At 37.0% G+C, this 26,381-nt stretch overlaps 1 protein-coding gene and 1 long non-coding RNA gene across 4 annotated transcripts in view; one reads left to right on the top strand and one right to left on the bottom strand.

Moving 5' to 3' along the window:
- Window positions 1-26,381, top strand: part of DPP10 (dipeptidyl peptidase like 10) — a 1,373,984-nt gene that overhangs the window by 1,004,731 nt on the left and 342,872 nt on the right. For all 3 annotated transcript variants that reach the window (XM_082689264.1, XM_082689263.1, XM_082689265.1), the window contains exon 4: window positions 20,256-20,350. In XM_082689264.1, coding sequence (XP_082545390.1) covers window positions 20,256-20,350 — 95 coding nt within the window. The remainder of the gene's footprint in view (window positions 1-20,255; window positions 20,351-26,381) is intronic.
- LOC309843477 lies at window positions 1,163-15,104 on the bottom strand. The gene is made up of 4 exons (XR_014300153.1): window positions 15,023-15,104; window positions 5,324-5,373; window positions 2,610-2,639; window positions 1,163-1,501 (listed from the first exon to the last, which is right to left on the bottom strand). It is a non-coding gene; the product is annotated as an uncharacterized lncRNA (long non-coding RNA).

Here is a 26,381-nt window from a genome sequence, read left to right as displayed (position 1 = left end):
TTCCCATGGTAACCATAAAGAAAATAGCTACAGAATATACCCCAAGGGAAATGTGAAAGGTATTTAAACATTTCACTATATAAAAAAATCAATTAAACATAAGAGAAGACTAATGCAGGAAATGAGAATAAAAACCTATAAGGTATATAGAAAACGAATTTTTAAAGATGACAGAAATCAGTTTTTCCTTATCAGCAGTAACTTAAAATTGCCAGTAATTAAATATAAATAGATTGAACTCTCCAATAAAAAGATGATTGTCATAATGGATTAAAAATATGATCTAACTATGTGCTGTGAATAGGAGACACACTTTCAATCCAAAGACGCAAATAAGTTGAGAGTGAAAGGATAACAAAAGATATTCCATGTGAACGGTAACCAAGAGATCATGGGTAACTGTGCTAATATGAGACAAAATAAACTTTAAATCAAAGCAGTTGGCAAGATACAAAGAACAACATTATGTAGTAACAGGAGGGTTTTTTTTTTTTTTTTAAGATTTTATTTATTTATTTATTTGACAGAGATCACAAGTAGACAGAGAGGCAGCAGAGAGAGTGGAGGGTGGGGGAGAAGCAGGCTCTCTGTTGAGCAGAGAGCCTGACTCGGGGCTAGATCCCAGGACTCTGGGATCATGACCTAAGCTGAAGACAGAGGCTTTAACCCACTGAGCAACCAAGGCGCCCCCCCCCCACTACAATGGCATATTATTCATTCTTAAGAAGGAAAGAAATTCTGACATGTGCCTCAACTTGAGTGAATATTGAAGACATGCTAAGTAAAATGAGCTGATCACAAAAAGACAAATACTGAACCATCCCCTATGAGATACATAGAAATAATTGGAATTGTAGAAACAGAAAGTAGAGTGGTGATTTTTAAAATTTTTTTCAATTATGGGGCACCTGGGTGGCTCAGTGGGTTACAGCCATCGCCTTTGGCTCAGGTCATGATCCCAGGATCCTGGGATCAAGCCCCACATCGGGCTCTCTGCTCAGCAGGGAGCCTGCTTCCTCCTCTCTTTCTTTCTGTCTGCCTACTTGTGATCTCTGTCTGTCAAATAAATAAATAAAATCTTAAAAAAAATTTTTTAAATTTTTATTTAAATTCAATTAACATATAATATATTATCGGTTCCAGAGGTAGAAGTCAGTGGTTGTCTTATACAATACCAAGTGTTCATTACATCACATGCCCTCCTTAATGTCCATCACCCAGTTACCCCATCCCCCCAGGACTTTCAGGAGCTGCCCCTTCATTGACCACCTCTGTTTGCTGCAGGTCAGGACATCAGCCCAGACTGGGCAAGGGGCAGGAGTGTGGTGCTGGAAGTGGGTAAAGACCGGGAAGTAGCGTCCCCTGAAGCAGCTGTTGCAATTCTCATCATCAAATTGTACTTAAATCCATCTCCTCTCACAACTGTGGTTACACCATTCTCTTAATTGTGTAGTGTTAGTCCAGTTAATGAAGTTCCTGAGGCTCAATTTTATTTTCTCTTCTGTAAAAAGGACCATTATTGTAAGAATTACACAAGATAAGTATAAATGCCTAATGAAATGCCTTCACCCTTATAGACTCTAATAATAATAACTTTTTTTAATGTACCACATAACTTTAAGATTTTAAGTGCTTATTTTTCCCCTTTCATATTTCTTAGGAACATAGTGAACACTTAACAAATAAATAATTGAGTGACTAGTTTAACCACAGATTGAAAAATTGTGTGTATTATCTTGTTACTTGCTGTATCAGAACACTTTGATAAGGATTAAAAAGTAGTGCTTATTTTCTGTATCATATCTGCATCTGTGAACACAGTTATCTGCTAGTTGATCCTGGTATGCTTCCAGCTGTGCCCCAGAGCAATGTTATGAAGGTAAAATGTGGGTGAAGTGAGGCAGGATCTGCAGATTGTGGCTCTTATCTGCTTAATGATGTGACAGTAAGTGTCATATTAAGAAGAGAGACAGGAGGGTTCATTTTTTTTGAAGCAGAAACATACTGTTCCGTGCAAAGAATCTCATATCATGTTTTCTAGAAGATCATGGAAGACAAAAAAAGGTGAACTAGAACGTGTGAGGAGAGACATCTGTTCTCTCTGATTCTTTAACTCACTTTAAACTTGGAGAAACAAAGCAAGGTGACAGTTTAACTCATGTTTTGTTGGGTCTAGATCTTTAGCTCTTGCATAAAAGTGAGCAAGCTGCCATCTGTGCAAACAGGTGGCTTGAATTAAATATGGTGAGTATTAAAAATTCATAGTTGGAGGGACAGCAAGAATGGGGAATTTAAGAAAAACCCAGAGCAGTTTTCGTAAGATGGGGAGTGGGAACCGTCCAGTGCATCAGAGTTAGAAGATAAAGTGTTGTGACTACTTGTCCAGAAGTCTCAAAGCACCTGCATACTTCACATCTTCTTAGTAATTCTATCCTCGGTATGTTGTCCCAAGAAACAGATTGAGAGCCTTACCCTTGTGCCTCCCTCAGCAGTCTGCTGTGAGTCAACTGAACCCATCTTGGAAACAAGAGGGAGACACTTACAACTACAACTTACAACAAGTATCGCTTACCCATCACTTAGTTATGACTCAGCAGTATCTCTCTTACCTTCATAAAGAAGGTTCTTGAAACTTAAAGCTAAGTGAAAAGAGGAAAGAATAGAATATACAAATTAGAGGGCGAGCTAAAGGAAGCAGTATGTCATTAGTTAAGAGATAGCCAGTGTTGCAGAAATTGGACTGGACTTGGAATCACAAGGAGTTTTAGGAGTTTTAGTTTTAGTTACTTATTCCTCATTGTGTTCACCCTAAGTTTACTGTGGCTTTTCCTTCCTAGCTGATATGTTACTGTTGCCTAAGCATTTCTGGACCATAACCCATAGAAATTGTGAGATAATAAATGTGTGTTGTACTTAAAAAAAAAAAAAAGTTTTCTGTTGCTTTCATTTTTCATTGATAAAATGAAAGGATTGGGCAAGATGACCTCCTTGGTTCCTCCTAGCTCTTCAAAATAGTTTGGAGCCAATTATTTATTTATTCTAGAGATTCTTTTATAGAAACAATGTATAAAAATTACTGATAAACTAATTAGGTAATCTATATCTGAATGACTAATGTATTGACTATATATATTTTTACTTATATAAAATATACCCATGTGTAATATTTGTACATACATGTACATACAAACATGTTTGGGTTTGTATATGTATATATGTCTTATACATGCATGCATACATATATACACAGGTTTATAGACATATATATGTATATAAATCACATTGCTTGGAAAAGATTCATGGTGGAGGGATGGACTTTGAACTTGTCTATGATGTTTAGTAAGGGAGTTTGGTTCATAATAAGAGAGTTTGGTGTGGGTGGTTTGAGGGAAATAAACACGGTAATAAAATACATACGGTGTTGGTGTTGTAACACTAAGTGATTCAATTTCAAGTGTATGTTTAGAGTTTATCCTTATTGGCAAGACTCATTTGTAAATTCAGTCTGTTCCTTGGCAAATCTGATAACTCTTAACAACTCAACAGGAGACTTGAAACTTTGAGGGAAATTTGTAATTCTTCCAGGATGTGCATCTCTGTATCCCCTCAGCAGTCTCAGACTGATCTGCTGCCAGCATGATTCCCCTCTTCTCAGCAGAACAAAATCTCTGACTATACATCCTGGCAAAAGCACACATTCCTCCTGGAAAGCTTCCCCAGTGAGCCACAAAAGTCCTATGATTTCAGGCAAAATCATTTTCCTCTGGGAGAAGCATGATTTGGGAACATGGCAGGACCCCAAGCAAACTTGAATTTTTTCTCAGAATTTTGACAGTTATTACGACCCGTTCTGCTGCTGCCAAATACCTCCCTGACCTCATCTCACTCATTCTCACAATCAATTCTACTTCACTTTCCTATATAATAAAACACCAATTTATGGTAGCTTTGGAGAAGCATTGTTTTTGTTTGAAACAACATCCGTCATATGTGAAATCAGTCATTTACAACAATATACAGTGTGTAATAGATCTGTTATCCATATCACTTTGCCAAACTTGACCCTTTTCTGACATCCACAAAATTTTTTTTTTCTTAAAAATCAACACTCAACCTTTGGCATGAGTGGACATGGGATTTAGTCTTGTGCCTTGTTGGTGCGTTGCAGATTCTTACCATCCAGGGCAAGAATGTCTCCCTGGCCCAAACAAGACCAGTGAGAGCAATGAATCTCTAATTGAGAATTCTGGAAAAAAAGAACCTTGATTTTTCCAGTCGGGCTGGAAAGTAAGAGGTTGTAAGCTTTCCAGGTTGTATAACCATCTCTTGATTGTGAAGAGAAAGCCTATCTGCATGAGCCATCAGAAAAAAATTCCGGTAAGATAGTGTCCATGCCTTGATGACATCATTTGAGCTTCTGCAACAAGTCATACTTCAAGTCAGATAGACAATGCAGTCCTTTTTTTTTTTTTCTTTTTTAATGTACATTTAGGTTGAAGCTTTGATACTGGAAACAAAAATAGCCCTTTACAGGGCATGAGTGGACATGGGATTTAGTCTTGTGCCTTGTTGGTGCGTTGCAGTGGGTAAAGCCTCTGCCTTCAGCTCAGGTCATGATCCTAGGGTCCTGGGATCGAGCCCCGCATCGGACTCTCTGCTCAGCGCAGAGCCTGCTTCCCGCCCACCTCTCTGACTGCCTTTCTGCCTACTTGTGATCTCTGTCAAATGAATAAATAAAATCTTTAAAAAAATAGTCCTTTACTTGTCTCCCACCTCCTAACCTGAAATAGAAAATAATAACAGTGACTTATCTGAGTATTCTTATCTGATCAGTTTTCTCCTGAGAACATCAATTTGTATAATAGCTGTTTAGAGTTGGATAAGTTACATCCTTGGTGTATGACAAAACATGATTAAAACCATTTTACAACGTGGACTTAATGAGCATCTTTCTTTAATGAACTGAGTTTTTCTCATGAATTTCAACACTGTTAAAGGGAAAAAAAACAAAAAAGGCCTAAAAATGCTTGAGAAGTGATTTCATCCAAACTCAAAAACAGAAACCTGCTGCCCAAAGTTACTGCCTCATTTCCAGTAAATTTAGCCACAGGACTAATTATAGTTTTTCTGATGTTGCTAATTGTCATATGCATTTTAATATATTTAACATTTCTGTTATTCAGTTCTAGGTTCTGGTTGTCTTTCAGTATGTGAATTTTTAATTATTTCTTTTGTCACTTCTTTCAGTGTTGTTTTTGTTTAAATCGATGCAATACTTCTATCTTTTTCAACTAAGTCAATTTTCTATTTAATGAAGTCTTACCTTATGTTTCAATTATATTCTTCTTGGAGAGCAGTGATCAATTTTAGTCTCTAGAGATTTAATTGAAAAATGCAGAAATTGATAAAGGTATGCCATTATGGATTTGAAGAGTCATAGCATCTGTTGTTCAGATGTGTGAATTAGTTTGCCAGACAACAAAATTCCTCAGAGCTCCTTTGTGAAACTGTTCAGGGCTACCTTATCTACATTTCCTTTTTTCTCCATTCTAAATATTGCCACTTTGCCTCTTCTTTATTACCAATTATCATGTTTCAATTTATTTGTCTTTCTAAAGTATCATTTGGGCTGAAAAGTGTTAGGCATTTGAAGTAGCTAATGGGGAGTTTTTAATAGTGGGATATAATGCCTAATCTTCAATTTTAAGAGAAAAAGGACGCAAACTGTGATACACATTGAGATCTCAACTGCATGTTTTATAAAGAAATGCATTAACATTCTCCCAGTTATTTTTCCCTGATATGTTTGCATTCTACAAATTTTCAATGATACATATATATTACTGCACAATCAGAAAGATGCAGAAAGTTACTGTCTTTGACTTCATGTCTTTTTCTTTCCTTTTTTTTTTTTCCTTTTTAATTTGAGTAGAGTTGACCTACAATGTTACGTTAGTTTCAGGTGTGCAACATAGTGATTCAACTTCTCTACACCTTATGCTACGCTCACCACATGGGTAGCTACCATCTGCCACCATCCAACACTATTCCAACATCATTGGTTGTGTTGCTTATACTGTACCTTTATTCCTGTGGCTTATCCATTTTGTAACTGGAAACCTGTACCTCCCTGTCCCTTTACTCATTTTGCCCATCCCCCAAACGTCTCCCCACTGGCAACTTTGGTTTGTTCTGTGCATTTACAAGTCTAATTCTGCTTTTTGTTTGTTTGTTTTCTAGGTTCCCCATATAAGTGAAATCACCATAAATCTTTTTCTTTTGTCATCTTGAATGTGCTGATGTTAAATATGACTAGAAAAACATTTCCATGGGATAACAAAAGCTGTCTAAGATGAGCTGGCACTAAATAGGCAAAAATAATGAATTTGTATGTCCATTCAACTGAAAGAACCATGGCAGAGCATTACATCTCGAGAAGCAGGTCATAACCTTATCAAAGATTAGAGAGTAAACATGTTTGTGATTGGGAAAATGTCAGTAGTTAACAGAAATGGACTTAAGTGCATGGACTGGCTAGAAAGCATCCAAAGGGGATTCAAAATAGCTAAGTGCTGTGTGGTGAAGTCTGCACAGATACATATATACATAGTGTAATTTAGAGCGTTAAATGGCAGTCACTGTCACAGTATGAAAGCACAAATTGGATGTGTAAAATTAAAGTTAATTTTGAGTTTTTAATTTATAAGTTTGATGAAAGATTATTTGATTTATGACTACATTAATAAAATTTCACTGTGCAGTTTGAAGCTATTTTATTAGATGTAGAAATTAAAATTAAAACCTTGAGAGATGATTGGGGGGTGTTTAGAATTGAGGGAGGAGGGCTTTTGAGTGAGAACAAGAATCTGAGCTTTTGCCCTATTTGCAAATTAATGTGTATGTAAAACATGAGGCCCTTACATCAAAGACAAAAAGAGTTTATTCCTCAGGGCAACAGACAAATCACCAAGACAGCAGTGGTGAAGGCCAGATGGTATTTTGATATACAGAGGGGTGTCTTACAGGAATAGAACCCTGAAAAAAGAAAACTTACTTTTTTCCCGGATTGGTGGCTACCTGCCCATCCTCCAAAGGTACAGTTGGAGGCTGAGATCACCCTAGTTTAATCTTCAGAATGAGAAAAAATGTTGGCATACAGTGACTGACTCAAACAAAAACAAAGGACAGAGAATTGCTTTATATATTTGCTTAACTGCATGTTTTTTCTCGTATTTTACAGTTTAGAGATTACTTTGAAATAATCTCTGTTCTCTTCAAGTGTCTTTGTGATGTAGGAAAGACATTAGGGTCCAAAGATGATGGCCAAGAAAGAATTCTGGAGACATTTTTGGTGCAAAAATGTGGTCTTATTAAAGGGCAGGGAAAGGACCTGTGGGCAGAAAGAGCTGCATCTGGGTCATTATGTACTTCCAAGTTGGGAGGGAGTTATGAATAGTGTAAATCTCTAAGAAATTTTGGAAACAAGGTTTCCAGGACATTGAAGGGGCTAGCTGTTATTGGGAAAAGGTCATTTATTACCCTCTAATAAAACCTGAGTCATGAGACCCTTCGGATATATATCAGGGGCCATACACGTGGAGGATAGATAATTCCCAACATGTATCTTGGAGGGTTACAGATAAAGGAAATTTCTGAAGGAATTTTTACATGTGAAAGTAGCCTTACAGGATTCTGGGATTGGGCTAAGATTGCCTTTTGCCCTTAGCCAGATATTAACATCAAGGCAGCTGAGTGCCTAGAGGAATGTCATTCTGCCCATTTCAAGGACTTGTCAGTGGGCTGTAGATAGTTTGAAAATTTAATAATTTTTCTTCTGCTTTTGTTTCCCACATCAACTGCAGTAGAATTTTAGACCTTTACTATCATGGAGCACATCAACTTTTATGTTCACTTTACATGAGATACTCAGTGAAGAGGAGGTTTGAATCTGTGTATGTCTTTCTTTTGCCTTCTGGCTTCAGTAGAGTGGACCACTCAAGCAGATCATTGATTTTATAGGAGTCTGAAGTTAAGAAGGCTTTTGGTAGACTCCTATAGGTTTTAACTGAAGAAAGTTGAGAACCAGTTACAACTTGGTACTTATGCTACTGTTATGCAAACAAACCTTCTGGTGACAAGAAATATTTGAAATTCTAGAGAAAGGTGTTCTATTTTCCTCTTGTGTGTGTGGGTTTTTTTTTTTTTTTTTTTTTTTTTGCAAATAATCTAAAGAATGAAATGATCATCAGAAAATTGTTGCTATTCACATTTTAGCTACAAATCAGAAAGACATCATTTAGCTGAGTGGCCATCAACTGCTCCATTATTGAGTCTGGAAAGGGCTCTTTATTACAGGAAGTGCCATTCATTGGATTGACACTTCCATATGAATTAATGATGATTACTTACAATTATGAAGACTTTTAAATGAAGATGGCCTTTTTTCTGGTTACTTTTTAGGAAAATGCATTTATTTTGTACACCTAACTTAATCCTATTTACAAGGAATTCAAACCATTTTAAGCCAAGTATATGTCTAATGCCAGGTTAGAAAAAAAAATAAAAACAAAACAAAACTCTTTAGAATATATAGATATTTGGAGGATCCAATGAATGTTCTTCTAGTGACATTGCAATGATCAATATCTAAATCAACTTTTATAAATACAGGAAATAAAAAGTATGTCCTATGAATAAGGCAAACAATTAATAGTCTAGAGGTCAGCAAATTTTATCTTTAAGGGACCAGAGAGTAAATATTTCAGGCTTTGTGAACCATTGGGTCTGTTGCAGCTTTTCCCATCTACAGTTACAGTATGAAAGCATCCATAGACAAAGATAAATGAATAAATACCTAAATGTGGTTGTGGGCCAAATTTGGAGGGCCTGGGTTTGACCCCCAACCACAGCAAGAGTTTGTGGACCACTGCTGTAGCATACTAAACTAATTCTGTGTGTGTGTGTGTGTGTGTATATCTCCTTGAACAACCTATAGGTTAGATGTGCTGACACTCCATAGTCAAAAATGTGTATATAACATTTGACTCTCTAAAAACTTAAATCCTAGTAGCCTTGAATTGACTGAAAGATGTAATAATAACATAGTTAATTGACACTTCTTTTGTATTTTACATGCATTATATACTGTATTCTTTTTTTTTTTTAAGATTTCATTTATTTGACAGACAGAGATCACAAGTAGGCAGAAAAGCAGGCAGAGAGAGAGAGAGGTGGAAGCAGGCTCCCTGCTGAGCAGAGAACCCAGTGCGGGGCTAGATCCTAGGACCCTGGGATCATGACCTGAGCCGAAGGCAGAGGCTTTAACCCACTGAGCACCCAGACACCCCAATATATGCTGTATTCTTAAAATAAAGTAGGCTAAAGAAAACAAAATGTTTTTAAGAACACCCTAAGAGAAAATGTTTATGGTACTTTACCGTATTTATTGAAAAATATCTGGAAATAAGTGGACCTGCGCAGTTCAAACCCTTGTTCACTTATCAACTGTATATACATAGTTTATTGATATGTATATATTATTATATAAAATTTGATATACATTATAAATTAAATTATTGTTAATATTAATAATTTATATTAATTTACAATATATAATATATAACTTAAAGTTAATACCAGAATATTATTAAAGTAGGTTACCTAAATTTAGATTTCCAAAGTAGTGTTAAAAGAAAAATTATTCTGACACTTGTTAAAATAGTAAAGAGGACTTTATTTATGACTGTTATAATAGAGTTAAGACTATGGTGATGGGGGAGAGACTGAATTGAACTCTGAATACCATAAGAAACTGAAGATTTATCGCCAAAGAGCAGAGGTGGCAGGAGGGGAAAATTACTGGGAGGACATACTGAGGGTAGGGGATTCTTCCTATACTGGCCTGACAGGATTCTCATTAAATGCAAGGCCAAGTACTTAGATGTCACAGCTGGGGGTGAGGAGTTTGATCAGACATCAATGGTAGGGGTATTCTAACCAACCTAACTTAGCAGGATTCATGCTAAAGGCAGGCCAAGCTTAAGGACTAGTCAAGAAGAGCATTCTGAGGAGTCTGATTGAATTTTGGTCAAGGAGGGAGTCTTTGACAGTGGTGCTAGATATATTTCTAAATAAAGTTGTAACAATGGAAAAAAGGAGGAATATGAAAGTTAAAAGATTTAATCTTGTGGCAGAGAAAAAAATATTTCTTGGGATCCTTCAGTGGGATATATACTATACGTGTTATACATATACATATTATAGAATATAGAAGTTTCAAAGAGCTGAATGCTGGTTCTGCCCCCAACCCTCCCAAGAAATACATCAAAGTAACAACTGAGGCTGTTGCTCACAATGGTCTAGAAGATGAAGGTCTTGACAGAGCAGTAATCAGCATATGGAAAGGAAGGAACCAAGGAGAGTGTGTATGATGTTTTGGGTATCTAGTTTGACAGGTCTCTCATTAGCAGTGTCAATTGGAACTGGGTGAGTTAGTGTTAAGAGTTTAAGACTGATGAATTCAAGGAGGTGAGAGTTTGGGAGATAGTAACATTCATTTGGTGGAGGTATGTATTGTTGTGAGAAAGATATTTACTTTAGTGGGCACTAGTTGAATAGTCTATTTTTCAAGTAAGTGAGTGATCAGAAAGTTCTGTAGGGGAGTTGGGGAGATGAAGTTATTTACAACCTCATCTTCCTGGCAAGAATTTCCTGAAATATTAGAGTCATATTAGTGCAGACAGTTGAATGGTAAACTCATGTTAATATAGATAGTAAGATGTGTGGGTGGGAATAGTTCCAGGTCTCAACATGAAATAGGCCTTTCCTTGGATTTATAAAGTACTTGAAGACCCAACGTGACATATCGAAACTAAATAAAAATAGATAGTAATTTTTTAATGAAGTGTATGATTAAATATTAAATAACTAACATACAAGTTCAGAAAAGAGATTGAGCGAGGACCTTAGAAGTGTTGGGTACTTAACGGTACTTGGAAAAAGACATAGAATTGGGGCAGGAACTGGGTAGTGGGTATCGTAAACAAAATAGAGTGAGAGTGATTGTAAATGTGAACCATTGTAAGTAATAGGTGATCTGGACTATTTTATAGGGCATCAGGTGATAATGACCGTGGGAATATATGTCGAAAGGTAGTGAGCAACCTGAGTGCCAGTCTTTCATTTTACACTTTATTAGTAGCAAGCTGTGAGTCTTTCTGGTACATATGACAAAAACACTTTGTTGTTTAGAATGTGTTAGGCTGTGTGATTGGAATAAACTGGAGGCTTACAGAGCATGTAGAGAACTACAACAATCTTCCAAGTGAAATGTAAAGAACAATATTAATATAGGAGGTGAAGAGATAATATATTATGGACTTTTAGGGAGGGTATAGCCATGAATATAAGGAGAGTAGTTTTAGCCTACTGACTTTTACATACCTGCAAGACATCTGTATGATCTAGCATAGAACTGAAATTACAAAACTAGCATCTGGTGGGGTCAGAACCTGAGTTAAAAGTTTTAAGAATCAATATAGGAAGGTGATGAGGGAGCAGGAGGTTGGCTGAGGACAATGCAAAAGATGGCACCTTGCACCCCCTCTCTACCCGCTCCCCTCCCCTGGGTAATATATGTGACAGTCCTCAGGCACCCCTGACTGCAATAAATGAGAAACAAAGAGTTAACTTGCAGAGATCACAATCCTGCAAAACAGGAGTCTCCCTTGCTTTACAAATGTCCTAGAGATTTACAACAAAGAAGCTATTTTAACAATAGCACAATTTCCAGAGGCAAATAACTCAGTTCCTCAAGCCCTAACACCCTCCTCCCCTCCATAAAACTGAAGAAGGCTGAGGTAGAAGGAAATGTAAATAAGGTTAAGTTTCTTTTATACCTTACTCTCACTAACAAAGAGGCTTGATAGCAGGATTGTGACATTCCACCAGGAATCTCCCAACTATCATAATGTTAATGGCTTGCCAAAAGACAACAATGATCAAGCCACAAGACCTCTGGTATCCAGGCAGATACTCACCTTCCTCCAACCACAGGGTACATAACCTGCCATCCCTCATAACCCAAGGCAGCAGCTCTTTCTCCCCACGGGTCCTGTCCCTGTGCTTTAATAAACCACCGTTTTGCACCAATGATGTCTCAAGAATTCTTTCTTGGTCATTGGCTCCAGACCTCAGCCCACGGAACCTCACCTAGGTTCTCGAACTTCATCAGGAAGGTATGAGTCGAAAGGATGACTCAGACAATAGCAATTAAAAAGCAAGTAAATAAAGCTCAGAGTTGAGCTTGGAAGGATGTCTCCAATGGGCAAGGAACAGGTTAGGACGTACAGACATTTTTGAGGAAGTAATTCTAGAACAAAGCAATGGTTCTGAAAGACCCGCGGATCCCCTTACCCAAGAATCCAACACTGCCACTGGATGCAATCAGCAAGAGGTTCTTTATTGTTACGCAGGCGCCTGCGGGTGGTCAGCGCGCACCTGCGGGTGGTCAGCAGCTCCTGCTAGCTGAGCACACCCGGCTGGGGTGGTGCCCGGTTTTTATAGACAGGTACAAACAAGTTTTGGGTGGGGCGCAACTGATTGGTTGACAGAACTTTTGAAAAAGGCATACGTGGAGTTTGCTGATTGGCTTTGGGGACCCGCGGGAGCGAAGAGAGAGGCGGGAAGGGGGAACAGGCTGATTGGTTCTGAGGGCCCGCGCGCGCGGGAGGAGAGAGGCAGGGAGGGGGAACTAGAAGGGGGAAGGTAGGAATGCCATCATGGCGTCTTCTATTATTTCTATAAGCCAAGCAGTCACAGAAGGGCAAAAGAGCAATTAATCACGCAATAACCTAATCTACGCCTAAAAGCCAGAAAAGCAAACAAGCGGTTAGTTATCCTATCTATCTCCTAGGGGAGGGGACTTTCCAGGGCAGGGGTCTTTCAGTTCAGAGTCAAGAAAGGAGATTTTGAAATCCTTGTGTTCATCATCATTATCACACAACGGCTCATCTAGCAAGGTAGGGAGTGAGCTTGGAGGAAGAGCACATTGGACTTGGCTGCTGCAGGTCTGTGGTAAAGGTTGGAAGTTCTCAAGTTTAGCAGAGTCAGGACAGCAGCTCACTGCAGGGTGATACTGATGAAGTTCTAGAACCTAGGTGAGGTTCAGTGGGCTGAGGTCCGGAGCCGATGACCAAGAAAGAATTCTTGAGACATCTTTGGTGCAAAATGGTGGTTTATTAAAGCACGGGGATAGGACACGTGGGCAGGAAGAGCTGCTGCCCCTGGATGTGAGGGATGGCAGGTTATATACCTTGCAGTTGGGGGAAGGGGAGGGGAAGGGAGGTTTCAATGGAGTTTTCATATGTTAAAGAGGGCCTACAAGGTGCCTGGAGGAGGCCTTGCCCTTGTGGCTTGATCAATGTCGTCTTTAGGTCAGCCATTAACATTAAGATAGTTGGGAGATTCTTGGTGGGGTGTTATGATCCTGCTATCATTTACATTCCCTTCTAGCTCAGCCTCCTCCAGTTTATGGTGGGGAGGGAGACATTAGGGCTTCAGGAACTGAGAGTTATTTGCCTCTGGAAATTTGTGCTATTGATAAGGTAACCTCCCTGTTTAGATCTCTAGGACATCTGTAGAGCAAGGGAGATTCCTGTTCTGCAGGATTGTGATCTCTGCAAGTTAACTATTTATCGTTTTATGGCAGTCAGGGGTGCCTGAGGAATGCTACACATATTATGGAGGGGAGCAGGTGGAGAGGGGGTGGTGCAAGGAGCCAGCTTTTGCTCTGTCCTCAGCCAGCCTCCTGCTCCCTCATCAATATGGTGAAGAGCATTAAGACACACAGATGGGCATGGAAATCTTGGGTAGAAGGTTTATTGAGGCTTACTCTGAAAGGAAACAAAAAACCTGGGGGAGAGCAAAAGACCTGAATGGAGGTATTACCATCAGCGTCAGCATCTCATTATATTATTATTATTAATACAGAAAGTAAATATATAGACTCTGAAAAGCACAAGTAACTGGCAAGAAGTACCAGAAATCAAACCAGAAACAAAATTTAAGAGTTCAGAGCATAGCAATTTGGCTACAAAACAGCTTTTTGCTTTGTAAAGGAGAAAGATTGCCTCATTCTAGAAGTCTGGAGAAAAAAAATGTATAGGGTGATATTTTGAGGTAGACAGGACAGCAATGCCATTTCTGATGTCCTTGCTTTTCACAGGTAAATATGCAGAGCTTAGGGCTCTTTAAAATGTGAGGTTAGTTTTTGTTAGTTGTGAGCAGTGTTTCAGCAGAAGTCAATGAGGGGCCTGCTGTGTTTCAAAGATGATTAGCTCACTATTCCAGACTTGCCCTTGTTATAGTTCACTAGTGATTAAATCTTAACTTGATATTTAATGAATTCTTTCAAAAAGTATTTAAGGTTTTTTCCTGTGATAATCACTTTGTTATTTTACTTAACTGTTTTTATTTTTTTTTTTTCAGTTTATTGTTTGGGAATTAAAAATATATTGGATGCTATGGAGTTTTTATTTTAGATATAAAAAACAGATTAAAAAAAAATAAAGGCCATAGTTGAATTAATATTTCCCAAATAACTGATTTGCCATGCTTTTTCTGCCAATCCTTGAAAACTCTCCTTGCAGATAGATGATAGATTTTGTTTTGGAAGTATTCAAACCAAATTATCATGTCAAAATTAAATGCATACTTAGATTATCAATCATAGTATCTGCAGGAAAACAAAGTACCATTATGATGTGGGAACAGAAGGCTGGCTGAGGACAAAGCAAAAGCTGATACCTTCCAACCTTCCCTCACCCCCACTCCTGGGTGGGACATATGTGACATTCTTTAGGAATCTCCCACCCATCTTCATGTTAATACCTTGCTATAGGGCAAAAAGACCTTGGCAATGGCAAGGACTCTGGTCTGGTATCTTTGTAGGTCCTGTTTAGCATATGAAAGTTCTACTGAAACCTCCCTTTTCCTTACCTCCCCCCAATTCTATGATACATACCTGCCACCTGTCACAACCCTGGGGCAGCAGCTCTTCCTGCCCACAGGTCCTGTCCCTGTGATTTAATAAACCACCATTTTGCACCAAAGATGTCTCAAGAATTCTTTCTTGGTTATCGGCTCTGGAACTCACCCCACGGAACCTCACTTACATTCTAAAACTTCATCAATTACACTGATGTGCATGGAAGGTGAATTTTGCCTGCTGTTAGTTAACCTTAAGTATAACCTATTAACCAGAGTTGAGTTTATTACCTTTTGGTTCTGGTTGGTTGGATGTGGGGACATAAGTGTAGGGCTAGGGAATCTGGGCCTGAGTGGTTAAGACAGGTCTTTTAATGTGAGAACCAGCTTAGAGTTGGGCATATTTCATGATGTAGTAGCTTAGGATTGGTGGACAGAGACACAAGCATCTTGAAGTTAGTATTAAATAAACAGGTGTTTGATAATTAAGAAATTTGCTCCATTTCAAGAGCTTCTTATTCAGATAAATTAGTTTTCATTTAGTTCCTGAAAAAAATTGTTTGGATACTTTTACACTTATTTTCGTGGGCAAGAACATGTAGTAACTCAAAATAATCATCTATGTTCTTGGTCCTGGACATATGGGGTGGACATAGAGGCCTTCGTTCTCAATTTCATTAGCAAAAACTGAACTGTTCTGTGAAGTTCTTTACTACCTACTTTGTATGGAAGAGATAGAAAATAAAGGGTTACATTTACCTGAATGATCTTAACCTAAAATATACTTCTGTGTTTTTCCTTTCTTTAGACACATTAAGGAAAAGGGGATAGACAGAAATGACAGTAATAATGATCATCTAGGGAGACAGACACTAAAAATATATCTCGGAGCTCAGGGTTGAGAGGCTAGATGGTGATTCTTGTCACACCTTCTCATTTTAAAAAACTGACTGAATCAAATATGTGTTCGGGATAATTGACTCTTAACTTCCAATGAGCTGAAAAGGAAGAAAGATTATTTAATCAAAGCACTGTGTAGACATGCATAATACTGTATTTTAAGAATATTTCAAGTAACACCTACCTTAATCTTCCTGTGTTAATGCACTTTACTCATTGCTGTTGTTCACTCATATTTCATTACCTAATATTAAGCAAAATATGACATGACAATTTTGAAGTGTAGTTCCAGAAAGCAATTTATTAATGTAATAACAGGAGTATCGAAATGGGAGTTTCCACTAGTGAGTATAAATCAAACAGTAAAGTAAGATAAATATGAGACCCAGAAGACCACATTTTAAAGACCAGGAAAAAAAATTAAACAGAATTAATAAAGGCAGATATTAGAGGCTTTTAAAATAATTCAAGCAGAAATCTGTATTAAATTTTAAACTAGGGAATTACACTTGATTTGAAAAAAGTTTCTCCTTCTAATTCAACATAGTCTAATAGGAAAATTTGAAAGTGTGCAGATCTAAAGGTACTTATAAGTATCAAATCTGAATAGATTTTTCCAAGTCTAAATAATTATTCAGCAAAATGTTCTTTTAAAATATTAAATTTAGTTTTTATCTTCTCAAACAAGCTTCACTTCCTTTTACTTTGGTTCTAAGGGGGAAAAAAAATAGTTTTCCTTTTTCTACATCTGATACAATCCTCACTGACTTAGGATTTTCTCTTGCTGTGAGACTGGGGGGCCAAAGGTTACCATCCCTTCCATTGAAGATGAACCATGATTCATACTACAGATGCTCTCTGAGGTCATCTTCCCTAAGCTCATAGACTTCATCCCTGTTCAGAATTTTTTTTTTTAAGAGTTTATTTATTTTTTTGACAGACAGGGATCACAAGGTGGCAGAGAGGCAGGCAGAGGGGGGGGGGGGTTAGGCAGACTCCCTGCTGAGCAGAGGACCCAATGCGGGGCTCTATCTCAGGACCCTGAGATCATGACCTGAGCCGAAGTCAGAGGCTTTAACCCTTTGATTGAGCCAGCTAGGTGCCCGCCCCCCATCCCTGGTTAGAATTTTGCACCATGCTTGTCCTCTAGGCAAAGAACCACTCATTGATGGCCTTTAGCTTTATTTATTTTCACTGTGCAGCAGAAGGGGGAAAGCCCTTTATATCTTAATTTATAGTGAAAATATTATAAGGATGACTTGTTAAGACATGCTCTTTGGCTCTTTTTGCTAATCAATGATGGCAGTTTCCATCAATATCACGACGTGGTCCAGAATTGAGAATATCAAGAAAAATAACAGAAGTGTTGATTGAGGTTGGACTCTCTGTTCAAGGAGCATTAATTGAGAGCAGGAAGACAGAAGACCAGAATTAGTTGGCAAAACCAAATGAATAACACAGGTGACCAGTGTTGCTGTTGAGCTATGATCATAAATGCAGGATAGAAAAGAAAGGAGAGGAAAGGTATATAAATCGAAGTAAATATTTATTGTTTATGTAGAGCTGTTATTGATTCTACATCACTAGAATAGACAACAGGTAAAATTAATGATAGTAGAATCCAGTTTATTTATAGCTGATGAAAGTTCAGAAGGTAATACAAGGCCTTATTTTAAATATCACATACGACTATCTTTCTGTCCAAACAGTCTGCTTCAGATGGTAACCTGAAATTCTTCCCTTGTCTCTTTTTCTCCTTTCTTAAAGCACCTTTTGTTTTTCCTGATCCAACATGTCATTGTCCCCATTGAGCTCAAAAACTACTGGCTTCCTGTGCCATCCTTAACTTTAACAGGAGAGTCATATTAGATGCCCAGTCTTCTTAAATGAAACAGGAATGAAAAAAGGAAAAACAAACAATTTTCACTAGTATCGATCACTTCTCTTCATATAATTTCTAGGGATAGCTTTTTGTAATATTGAAATAACTAGAGAACAATTCAGAAAATCTTGTTTTTTGTGAAGAGTCAGACATTTCCATAAAATCTTCATAACCCACCATGCAGTACTTATTCACTATTACGCAAGTGAAGACATTTGGTTCTGAGAAATTGTATCTTAGTGGACCCAAACCATTTTAATATTGTCTTTCTTCTGGGGCACCTGTGTGGCTCAGTCGTTAAGTGTCTGCCTTCGGCTCAGGATGGGGATCAAGCCCCACATTGGACTCCCTGCTCAGCAGGAGGCCTACTTCTTCCTCTCCCAGCTCCCCCTGCTTGTGTTCCCTCTTTTGCTCTTTCTCTCTCTGTCAAATCAATAAAAATCACCTTTCTTCTAAGAATAGGCAGAGCATTAGCAAGGTGCAATATCATGTAAAAGTTTGGAATTGAGTAAAACTGGAAAGAATAATATCATTTAAAAAAAATGTCAAGTCTACTTTTATTTGGGGATCTTCCCTTTAACACACGAGCATATACACATACATGTATGTGTAATATATAATATATTGTTTGTTACATGTTATATGTGTGGAATTATGCATATACATACATATATGTGTAATATAATACATATATGTATTATGTAATATATATTATATATTGATCAACTCCTTTGATGAAGCGAGTGATTTTTTTTTAAATTAGCAGATAAAAACTGATGACTACCTAGTGTTCCAGCCACTGTAATTCTTTACATTGGCATTATTACATTGGCATTACATTATTTATATCGTTGTTAATAAATAATTGAATTTATTTGTCTTCAGACTGGGCATACCTCTCTTTGGCCCAAAAACGGTTGCTACTCCCTATAACTGGATGCATTCATATTTCTTTCATTTTGTTATTATCCAGCCTGAAAATATTTAGATCCTTTTATACCCATATTATTCATTTTGAAAAGGATAATTAGGGCGCCTGGGTGGCTCAGTGGGTTAAGCCGCTGCCTTCAGCTCAGGTCATGATCTCAGGGTCCTGGGATGGAGTCCCACATCGGGCTCTCTGCTCGGCAGGGAGCCTGCTTCCTCCTTTCTCTCTGCCTGCCTCTCTGCCTACTTGTGATCTCTCTCTGGTAAATAAATAAATAAATCTTAAAAAAAAAAAGAAAAGGATAATTATATTTAATTAGATTATTTAGATGATTTCCAACTCTCAGTCCTCAAAGAAGTATCAAATTTTACACATACCACCTATGCACATTCAGGGGAGTAGAAATAAGGTAGCATGCTTTCAGCAAAGATTGGGATATTTCTTTTATATTCATTTAGGAAAAAGAACATTGAATCTACTATGAATATTTAACTTGTTGATAATTTTCTCTAAGTTAGATGCTGTGAAAATGAATATATATTTATATTTAACTCCTGAGTATCCTCTCTGGGAGTTTTCCCTTATGTTGATACTTTAAGTGTGAGGAATTCTTCTTCTTCTTTTTTTAAAAGATTTTATTTATTTATTTGAGAGAAAGAGACAGAGTGAGCATGAATGGGGGAGGAGCACAGGGAGGGAGAGAAGCAGGCTCCCCTGCTAAACAGGGAACCTTATGCAGGGCTGGATCCTGGGACCCTGAGATCATGACCTGAGTTGAAGTCAGATACTTGACCAACTGAGCCACCAAGGCATCCATGAGGTATTCTTAAGATGATTTAATTTACTGACAAATGTGGCTGAATGGAACTAAAATATATATAAAATTAACAACTGTCCAGAAACCATGCAATTATGTAAAATGAAGACATCAAAAAATAAACAAAACGAAGACAAAGTTGTTTTCCTAAAGTTGGCAAAGATGATACAGTGGCATGCTAACAGTCAAAGATTTTGATCTGTGGTCACATAAGTCAGATAAAACTGTCCAGGACAAAATTCCCAAACCTAATGAGAAAGGGTGGGTAGGAATCGAGGGATGATAAAACGGGAGGCGGGAAATGTCTGCATGAGGGTGGTCCTGTAGGAGTAGCTTAGAATTGTGTGGAGTCCAGGTGAACTGGCAGCCCTTGTCAGTTTAACGGGATCATGAATCAGTAACAGTGCCTTGGAACCTAGAGGCGCTTCTTCCTCCCTTGTTTCCGTCTCAGAATGGGCAGCACATTTTCCATATTTTAATTAATTTTCAGTTGTTAAGCCAGAAACCTATATGGCCTCTTTCACTAACCCTGTTTTCACCGCACAATAAACCATGTGCTTAGCCAGGCTTCCTGATCGTTAAAGAAGATTAATGTGAGCCAAGCACAAAAATTTGCTCAGGTTATTAAAGGGTAACAGTGATTGTTCTAAAGTGTCTGCTTATTATGTACATTTTCTCTTCTACAGTTTATTATATTACCTAGTCAATGTGTTTGTCAATTGTTAATATCTTTTTTGTTGCAGATACAGATGTGGTGTATAAAAGCGAGAATGGACATGTCATTAAGCTGAATATAGAAACAAATGCCACCACATTATTATTGGAAAACACAACTTTTGTAAGTAATGAAAAATTAATTACTTTATGCATTTCAGTATTGTTTAGAATGCTCTCAAGGTGCACATAACTTTATCCTTCTTTAGCTCCAGCACCTGCAAAACATTTCAGATAAAAAATTAGAGCTTGGCATATCATTAGAATCAGTACATCTATTAAAAGGAAATGCCCATGTGACCATCTGCTTCATTTCTCCCCATTTATCTTCATATCTCCCCTTTTTAGTCAAAGAGTAAATGTTTCCAAGAATAAAATTTCCCGAGAATATTTCTATCAATATTTCCTATGTAAGATCACTCACATGAATGTCAGGATTTAAAAAAACAAATCTAACACAGGTTATCACAACCTTTTCTACCACTTCACTTTTCATTTTCTCTGACTTCTAATTTTGTTGTAGTTTTCTGGATCAAGCAGAAGGCAGACTTTCTAAAACTGGCTTTCTGCTGGGTTGATGTGTTTTATGATTTAGGCTTCTATCATTTCCGTTTGACTTGTCCAGAACCACTGGTTAACCAGACAGTGTTAACAGAAAGGCATTTATTGTGCTCTTACAAAAGAATATGAATTGTGTCTTTCTTGTAAACTCAGTCTTGTTAAAGTTGGATCTACCTATGATTGCCTACAGAGTGAGTGTTAATGAATTAACTTTTGCAGATATTCAAAATTTAGCTATCAAACATCACTGAAAAATAGTGTGCAGTTATTCGCTGACAGTTTTATATAACCAAAGGTTCAGTACATTGCCTATTAAATGACTTCATAGGATACAGAGAAAACATTCTTCAAGGCCTCAGAGGATTTTCCATGCAAATTAAATCGTGAGCGAATCATCAGCTCCTTTTTTTTTTTTTTTATACTTATCTCTACTTGTACATTTGGAAGAGTCATGTAGACTTCATGTTTTTTATAGGATGGCCAGGTGGAAGAGATGGACTGGAAACTTCTGTTGTTTAGTGTTTTTACATATTAAGAAAATATAGTAATTGAAATCAGGAAGTGCTTATATAGTTACACATCTGTTAGGCTAAATTAAACCAAACAGTTAATGTATTTTAGTAATTAAAGCAACATCGAACAAGATAAGGGCATTTTTGTTTTTAAACTAATTGGTTAATTCACAGATATTAGAGAAACAGCTACCCTGAATGCAACCCTTTATAGCCCTCATAAAATGCCGAGAGTACAGAAGCCATATTGCTCGCTTTCTAAAAATATGGATTTCCTTGGGGCAAATAATACTAACCCTAATGAAAAAGTTTAATAAATAGTGTAGAGCAGAGTCTGTTATTTCTTAGTTGGATGGTCCTCAGGGTACTAGAGAAAAAGCTAAGGAATCATCACAGTATGGTGAAATCAACAGGAAGAAAAAAGCCCTCAGCGGAAGGACAGAAGGCAGAGAGCGGGGATTGGTAATGAGGAGAAGATACGCTCAAGATTTGCTGATTAAAATCAGTATGATTGATTTTCAATAAAAATAGTTTGGGGGAATAAACTAAATCCATTTCTTTTATTTTTAATCATAAAGTATCATTTTTGAGGTGGAGTATGGTCCTTCAATGGTCAAGCATTTAAGTTAGGGGTAGACAGTATATGATTATTCAGTTATGTGATTAATCCTTACTGATCATTCAGGTGAACGAGGTCTTCGCTGTGGTCACAGATTATGTATTTTTTTTCAACATTTGGTCCTTACTTTTTAGCCTCTATGATATATCAAAAAATAAACAAAAACAGATAAAATCTTGTGGCTTTACTCCATGATCCCAGTTCTTTCGTTGGTCCCTCACACCAGCCCCAACTCACCTCATTGTAGTTTCTCCATGTGCTGATTAATACCATTTTATCTTTGTGCGTGTGTGCTTAATCTTTTTAAATCCTTTTGAGGTCTGTTTCTACTCTCTTCTATGTAGGCAATGACTCTTAATTACCACAGAGTCATATTTAGCAAATATTCTAATTTACTGATCTTTTAAGATTCATAGGTTCCCTAAAGACGTTTATCTCACAACACAGATAATTAAGCAATCTATAAGTCCTAGCGGTGTCAGAATTCAGTGGCGGGGGGTGGGGCGGGTGCAGTGCACGGATAAGGGATTGGAGTGTGGCATTATATTTGCAACCAGTTAACTCAAAACTGTAAAAAATGAAAAATGCAAATACCATGATTCCACATCTCTTCAGGAGAACTCATTTAATAATTTCCTCCCCACTCCAAGACAGAATTATTAAACGTAGTTGTGTTTTCAAAGCTCATGCTAGGCTAAAGTTTGGATTTATTTTCTCTTGAAGGCCATTCTGTTGGAAAAAAATCTTTTACTGGAGCATAAGAATTTTATTCGTACTTCAGGTTTTTCATTGAGCAATTATCAGTATTTTAATTAGAATCATAATTAATTGACTAAGATCGCTATGAAAGCTTTGTAATAAAAGTGCCAAGTCAATTAAGAAAATAAACAAATTATTGATAGAAATGTGATACCATAATAGCCTATTATTTGATAGGACATATTTTTCTAAGATGCGACAGTTTATTTTAAAAATTAAGATAACACCACATTGTCATTTCCCCTTTTAAAAACATTTTAAATATGAATAGTGGGTAATTTTAGCTATGTAATCATGGTTAGCAGACTCTATGAGAAACAGTAATGTTAGACATGGCTGTCAAAAATAAAACAAAAGTAAATCATTTTCCTGAAATAATTGTCCTAAGGCTTCTTTTGGATTCCAGATACGTGGATTTCTAATGAAGGAGGAAATTAAAGGGTATATAACTTTTTGAAGAAGAGTTATGCAAAAGAAGTGCTTTAGCCCCAAAACTGCTCTTAATCATTTTTAAGTGTTTGAAAATGTTATCTCTTAAAGCCAGAACTATTTCAAACGAAACCTCATTCACAGTGACATAATGAGGAAATGTTTCATAAGTAATAGTTGTATGTACTCCTTTTACTGTCAGTAAATTGGATATCACCAGTGGTCCTAGCAGAAAACACCAGCAGCCATAAACAGTTCTATCAAATCATTTTTGGAAATAAGAAAGGAATTGGAAAAGGGGTGTCTAATGCACTTATATGGAAATGGGTGGACTGATGGATAAGAGTCTCATGTCTTTTTGATTCTGAATATCTTGCAAGCTTTTAAAAACATGCTATAAATATAGCCCAAAACAGAGGGAAGAGATTCATATTTGGCAGTAGAATAATTCCAGGGAAAAATGTTAGCTACACATTTTTGGGGCTAGCTATCTTTTTATAGGACATTCCAAGATAGTAATTTTGATTAGAACTACAGAGTATTTATTGACTTAGACCTAGAGATAGCATCTGTTGTCTTGCATGCCATCATTATATTTTTATTTGTTTATTTTTTAATTTGTTCTGCTACTGGGTATGTGGGGGTGGAGGGAATAGATCCAACTCTATTTTACCACCAGGATATCAAGGAACTTATTTTCTGATTCATGTTTAAGGAAATCAATGCCCTATGGAAAAAAATTTCTATAGTACCAAGAAATACCTATTAGATAGAGGCACCCACAATTTCATGTCTTAAAATTTGAAATAAAAATAAGGAAGGCATTTTTGATAAGCCCTCGGTATTGTATATAAGATGAATCACTAAATTCTATACCTGAAACTATAGATAAAACAGTGAAAATATTACACTGTATGTTAACTAATTGGAATTTACATTAAAAACTCAGAAAAAAATTGAACTACAGAAATGTTATTAGGAAGTTCTGACTGGCCATCTGGCTTTACATGTTGGCTATAATCATGGAGTATTTGCTTGTTGGTTTGTTTTTTAAGATATGGCTTTGACAGTATGTATGTGTTGATATCCTCATAGTGAATGATATCAATAGGGTAACAATACTGATTGGCCAATGAAGTCACAGGAACTACACACTTACACAGTTGCTGTGTACACAGTACTGTTTCTTTAGACCCATGGTTCCCAGACCCGGGTATTTTGCCATCAGGAGTTAATTGGCAACTCTGGAGACACTGTTGGTAGTTAGGGCTGGAGGTGGGGATTGTGCCATGGCACTCCCAATGGTCAAGCGAGCTCCTTACCACAACAACAAAGTGACCTAGCTGAAAGTGTCAGTAGTGCCAAATTTACAAAATTCAGTTCGAGGCAGGGATACCAAGGAAACCATGAGATGATTCAAAGGTAGTTTTTTCAAGGTGAGATCAAAACAATGGTTCTTTTTGTCAGAGATTTTAATCTGAAGCTTTCAGCTTCTTTTTCTTGAAACACGTTTCTTCTTTTTATGGATAGATCTGGGAAGAAGACCAGCAGGCATGAATATAATCACGTGCCCTTCAATATTTTTCTTTGGCTAGTGCAGAGTACAAGCTAAAAGTATGACCCCAGTTTTCTTAGGTTTTCTGGGGATACCTCTAATAGAGACATTTTATTGTTGTTCAAGCAAGTTGGTATCACTTACTGGCTATTGCCAGCTCCTTTGACCAAGAAATGAGTGATTTTCTTTAAGCTTAGAAGATAAAACTGATGACTACTTGGTGTTTCGGGCAGTGTAATTCTTTACTTTAACAATATATTACTTGTATCGTGTTTATAAATAATTGAATTTATTTGTCTTCAGACTGGGCATACCTCTCTTCTACCCTGTAACTTCTCCCTACCATTGGATACATTCATACTTCTGTCATTTTTTAAAATTAAAAATATTTATTGAAAATATTTAGATTCCTTTACACCCATAGTATTCATTTTAAAAAAGATCATTATATTTAATTAGACTGTTTAGATAATTTCCATCTCTTAATCCTCAAAGAAGTATCAAACTTTATACATACCATCTCTGCATATTCAAGAGAACAGAAATAATATAACATTTTTCAGAAAAGATTGGAATATTTCTTTTATATTCACTTAGGAAAGAGGACTTTGAATTGGCTATGAATATTTAGTTTGTTTAAAATTTTCTTTAAGTTGAATGAATGTGAAAATGAATTCTTGCATGGTTTTAAAAGTGACGGTTGTTGGGACGCCTGGGTGGCTCAGTTGGTTAAGCAGCTGCCTTCGGCTCAGGTCATGATCCCAGCGTCCTGGGATCGAGTCTCACATCGGGCTCCTTGCTCCGCAGGGAGCCTGCTTCTCCCTCTCCCTCTGACTCTGCCTTCCACTCTGTCTGCCTGTGCTCGCTCTCGCTCTCTCTCTGACAAATAAATAAATAAAATCTTTAAAAAAAAAAAAAAAAAAAAGAGTCAAATTTAAAAAAAAAAAAAAAAGTGACGGTTGTCAAAACAGAAAAATTAGAAAGAAAAATTTTGGTCCTCACCCTGGAAGTCTCCTCAAGAACAAATTCAAAATGTGAGAACAGATACTCTTACCTACAGATGTTTGTGAGTATGACATGATTACTCTAAAATTCGTACAGTTATTCATGCAGTTCCACACAGGTGAGAAAGACTAAGAGAGACCCCTACATAGTCTATTTCACCCTTAATTAGCTCTGTGAATGATCCAGGATACAGGTGTTACAAACACACTTACTCACTGGGATCCAGTACCTTGGATGGTAAAGCATTTTTGTCCTCAGTAGTGTTGTTACTAATAAAACTATATCTAGGGGCGCCTGGGTGGCTCAGTGGGTTAAGCCACTGCCTTCGGCTCAGGTCATGATCTCAGGGTCCTGGGATCGAGTCCCGCATTGGGCTCTTTGCTCAGCAGGGAGCCTGCTTCCCTGTCTCTCTCTCTCTCTCTGCCTACCTCTCTGTCTACTTGTGATCTCTCTATATAAAATAAATAAATAAAATCTTAAAAAAAATTAAAAAAAAACTATATCTATAGCTTTTTTAATTGTTATGAGGATTCTTAAATGTTATTCTTGACAGAAACTGAAATTTCCTAAATAATATATCTAAAAGTCTCCTTTGTATAGAGTAAAATACCACTTCTTACTGAACTCAATTATATCCAATATATCCTCTTAAATATGTGCAATGAAATTTTACAATTCCAGATTTACTTCTTTAAAGATTCTTATTAGTATCCCT

This window comes from Mustela nivalis, assembly GCF_964662115.1.
Source record: "Mustela nivalis genome assembly, chromosome: 11".
Taxonomy (NCBI): domain Eukaryota; kingdom Metazoa; phylum Chordata; class Mammalia; order Carnivora; family Mustelidae; genus Mustela; species Mustela nivalis.
This window is presented reverse-complemented; position numbering and strand designations above follow the sequence as displayed.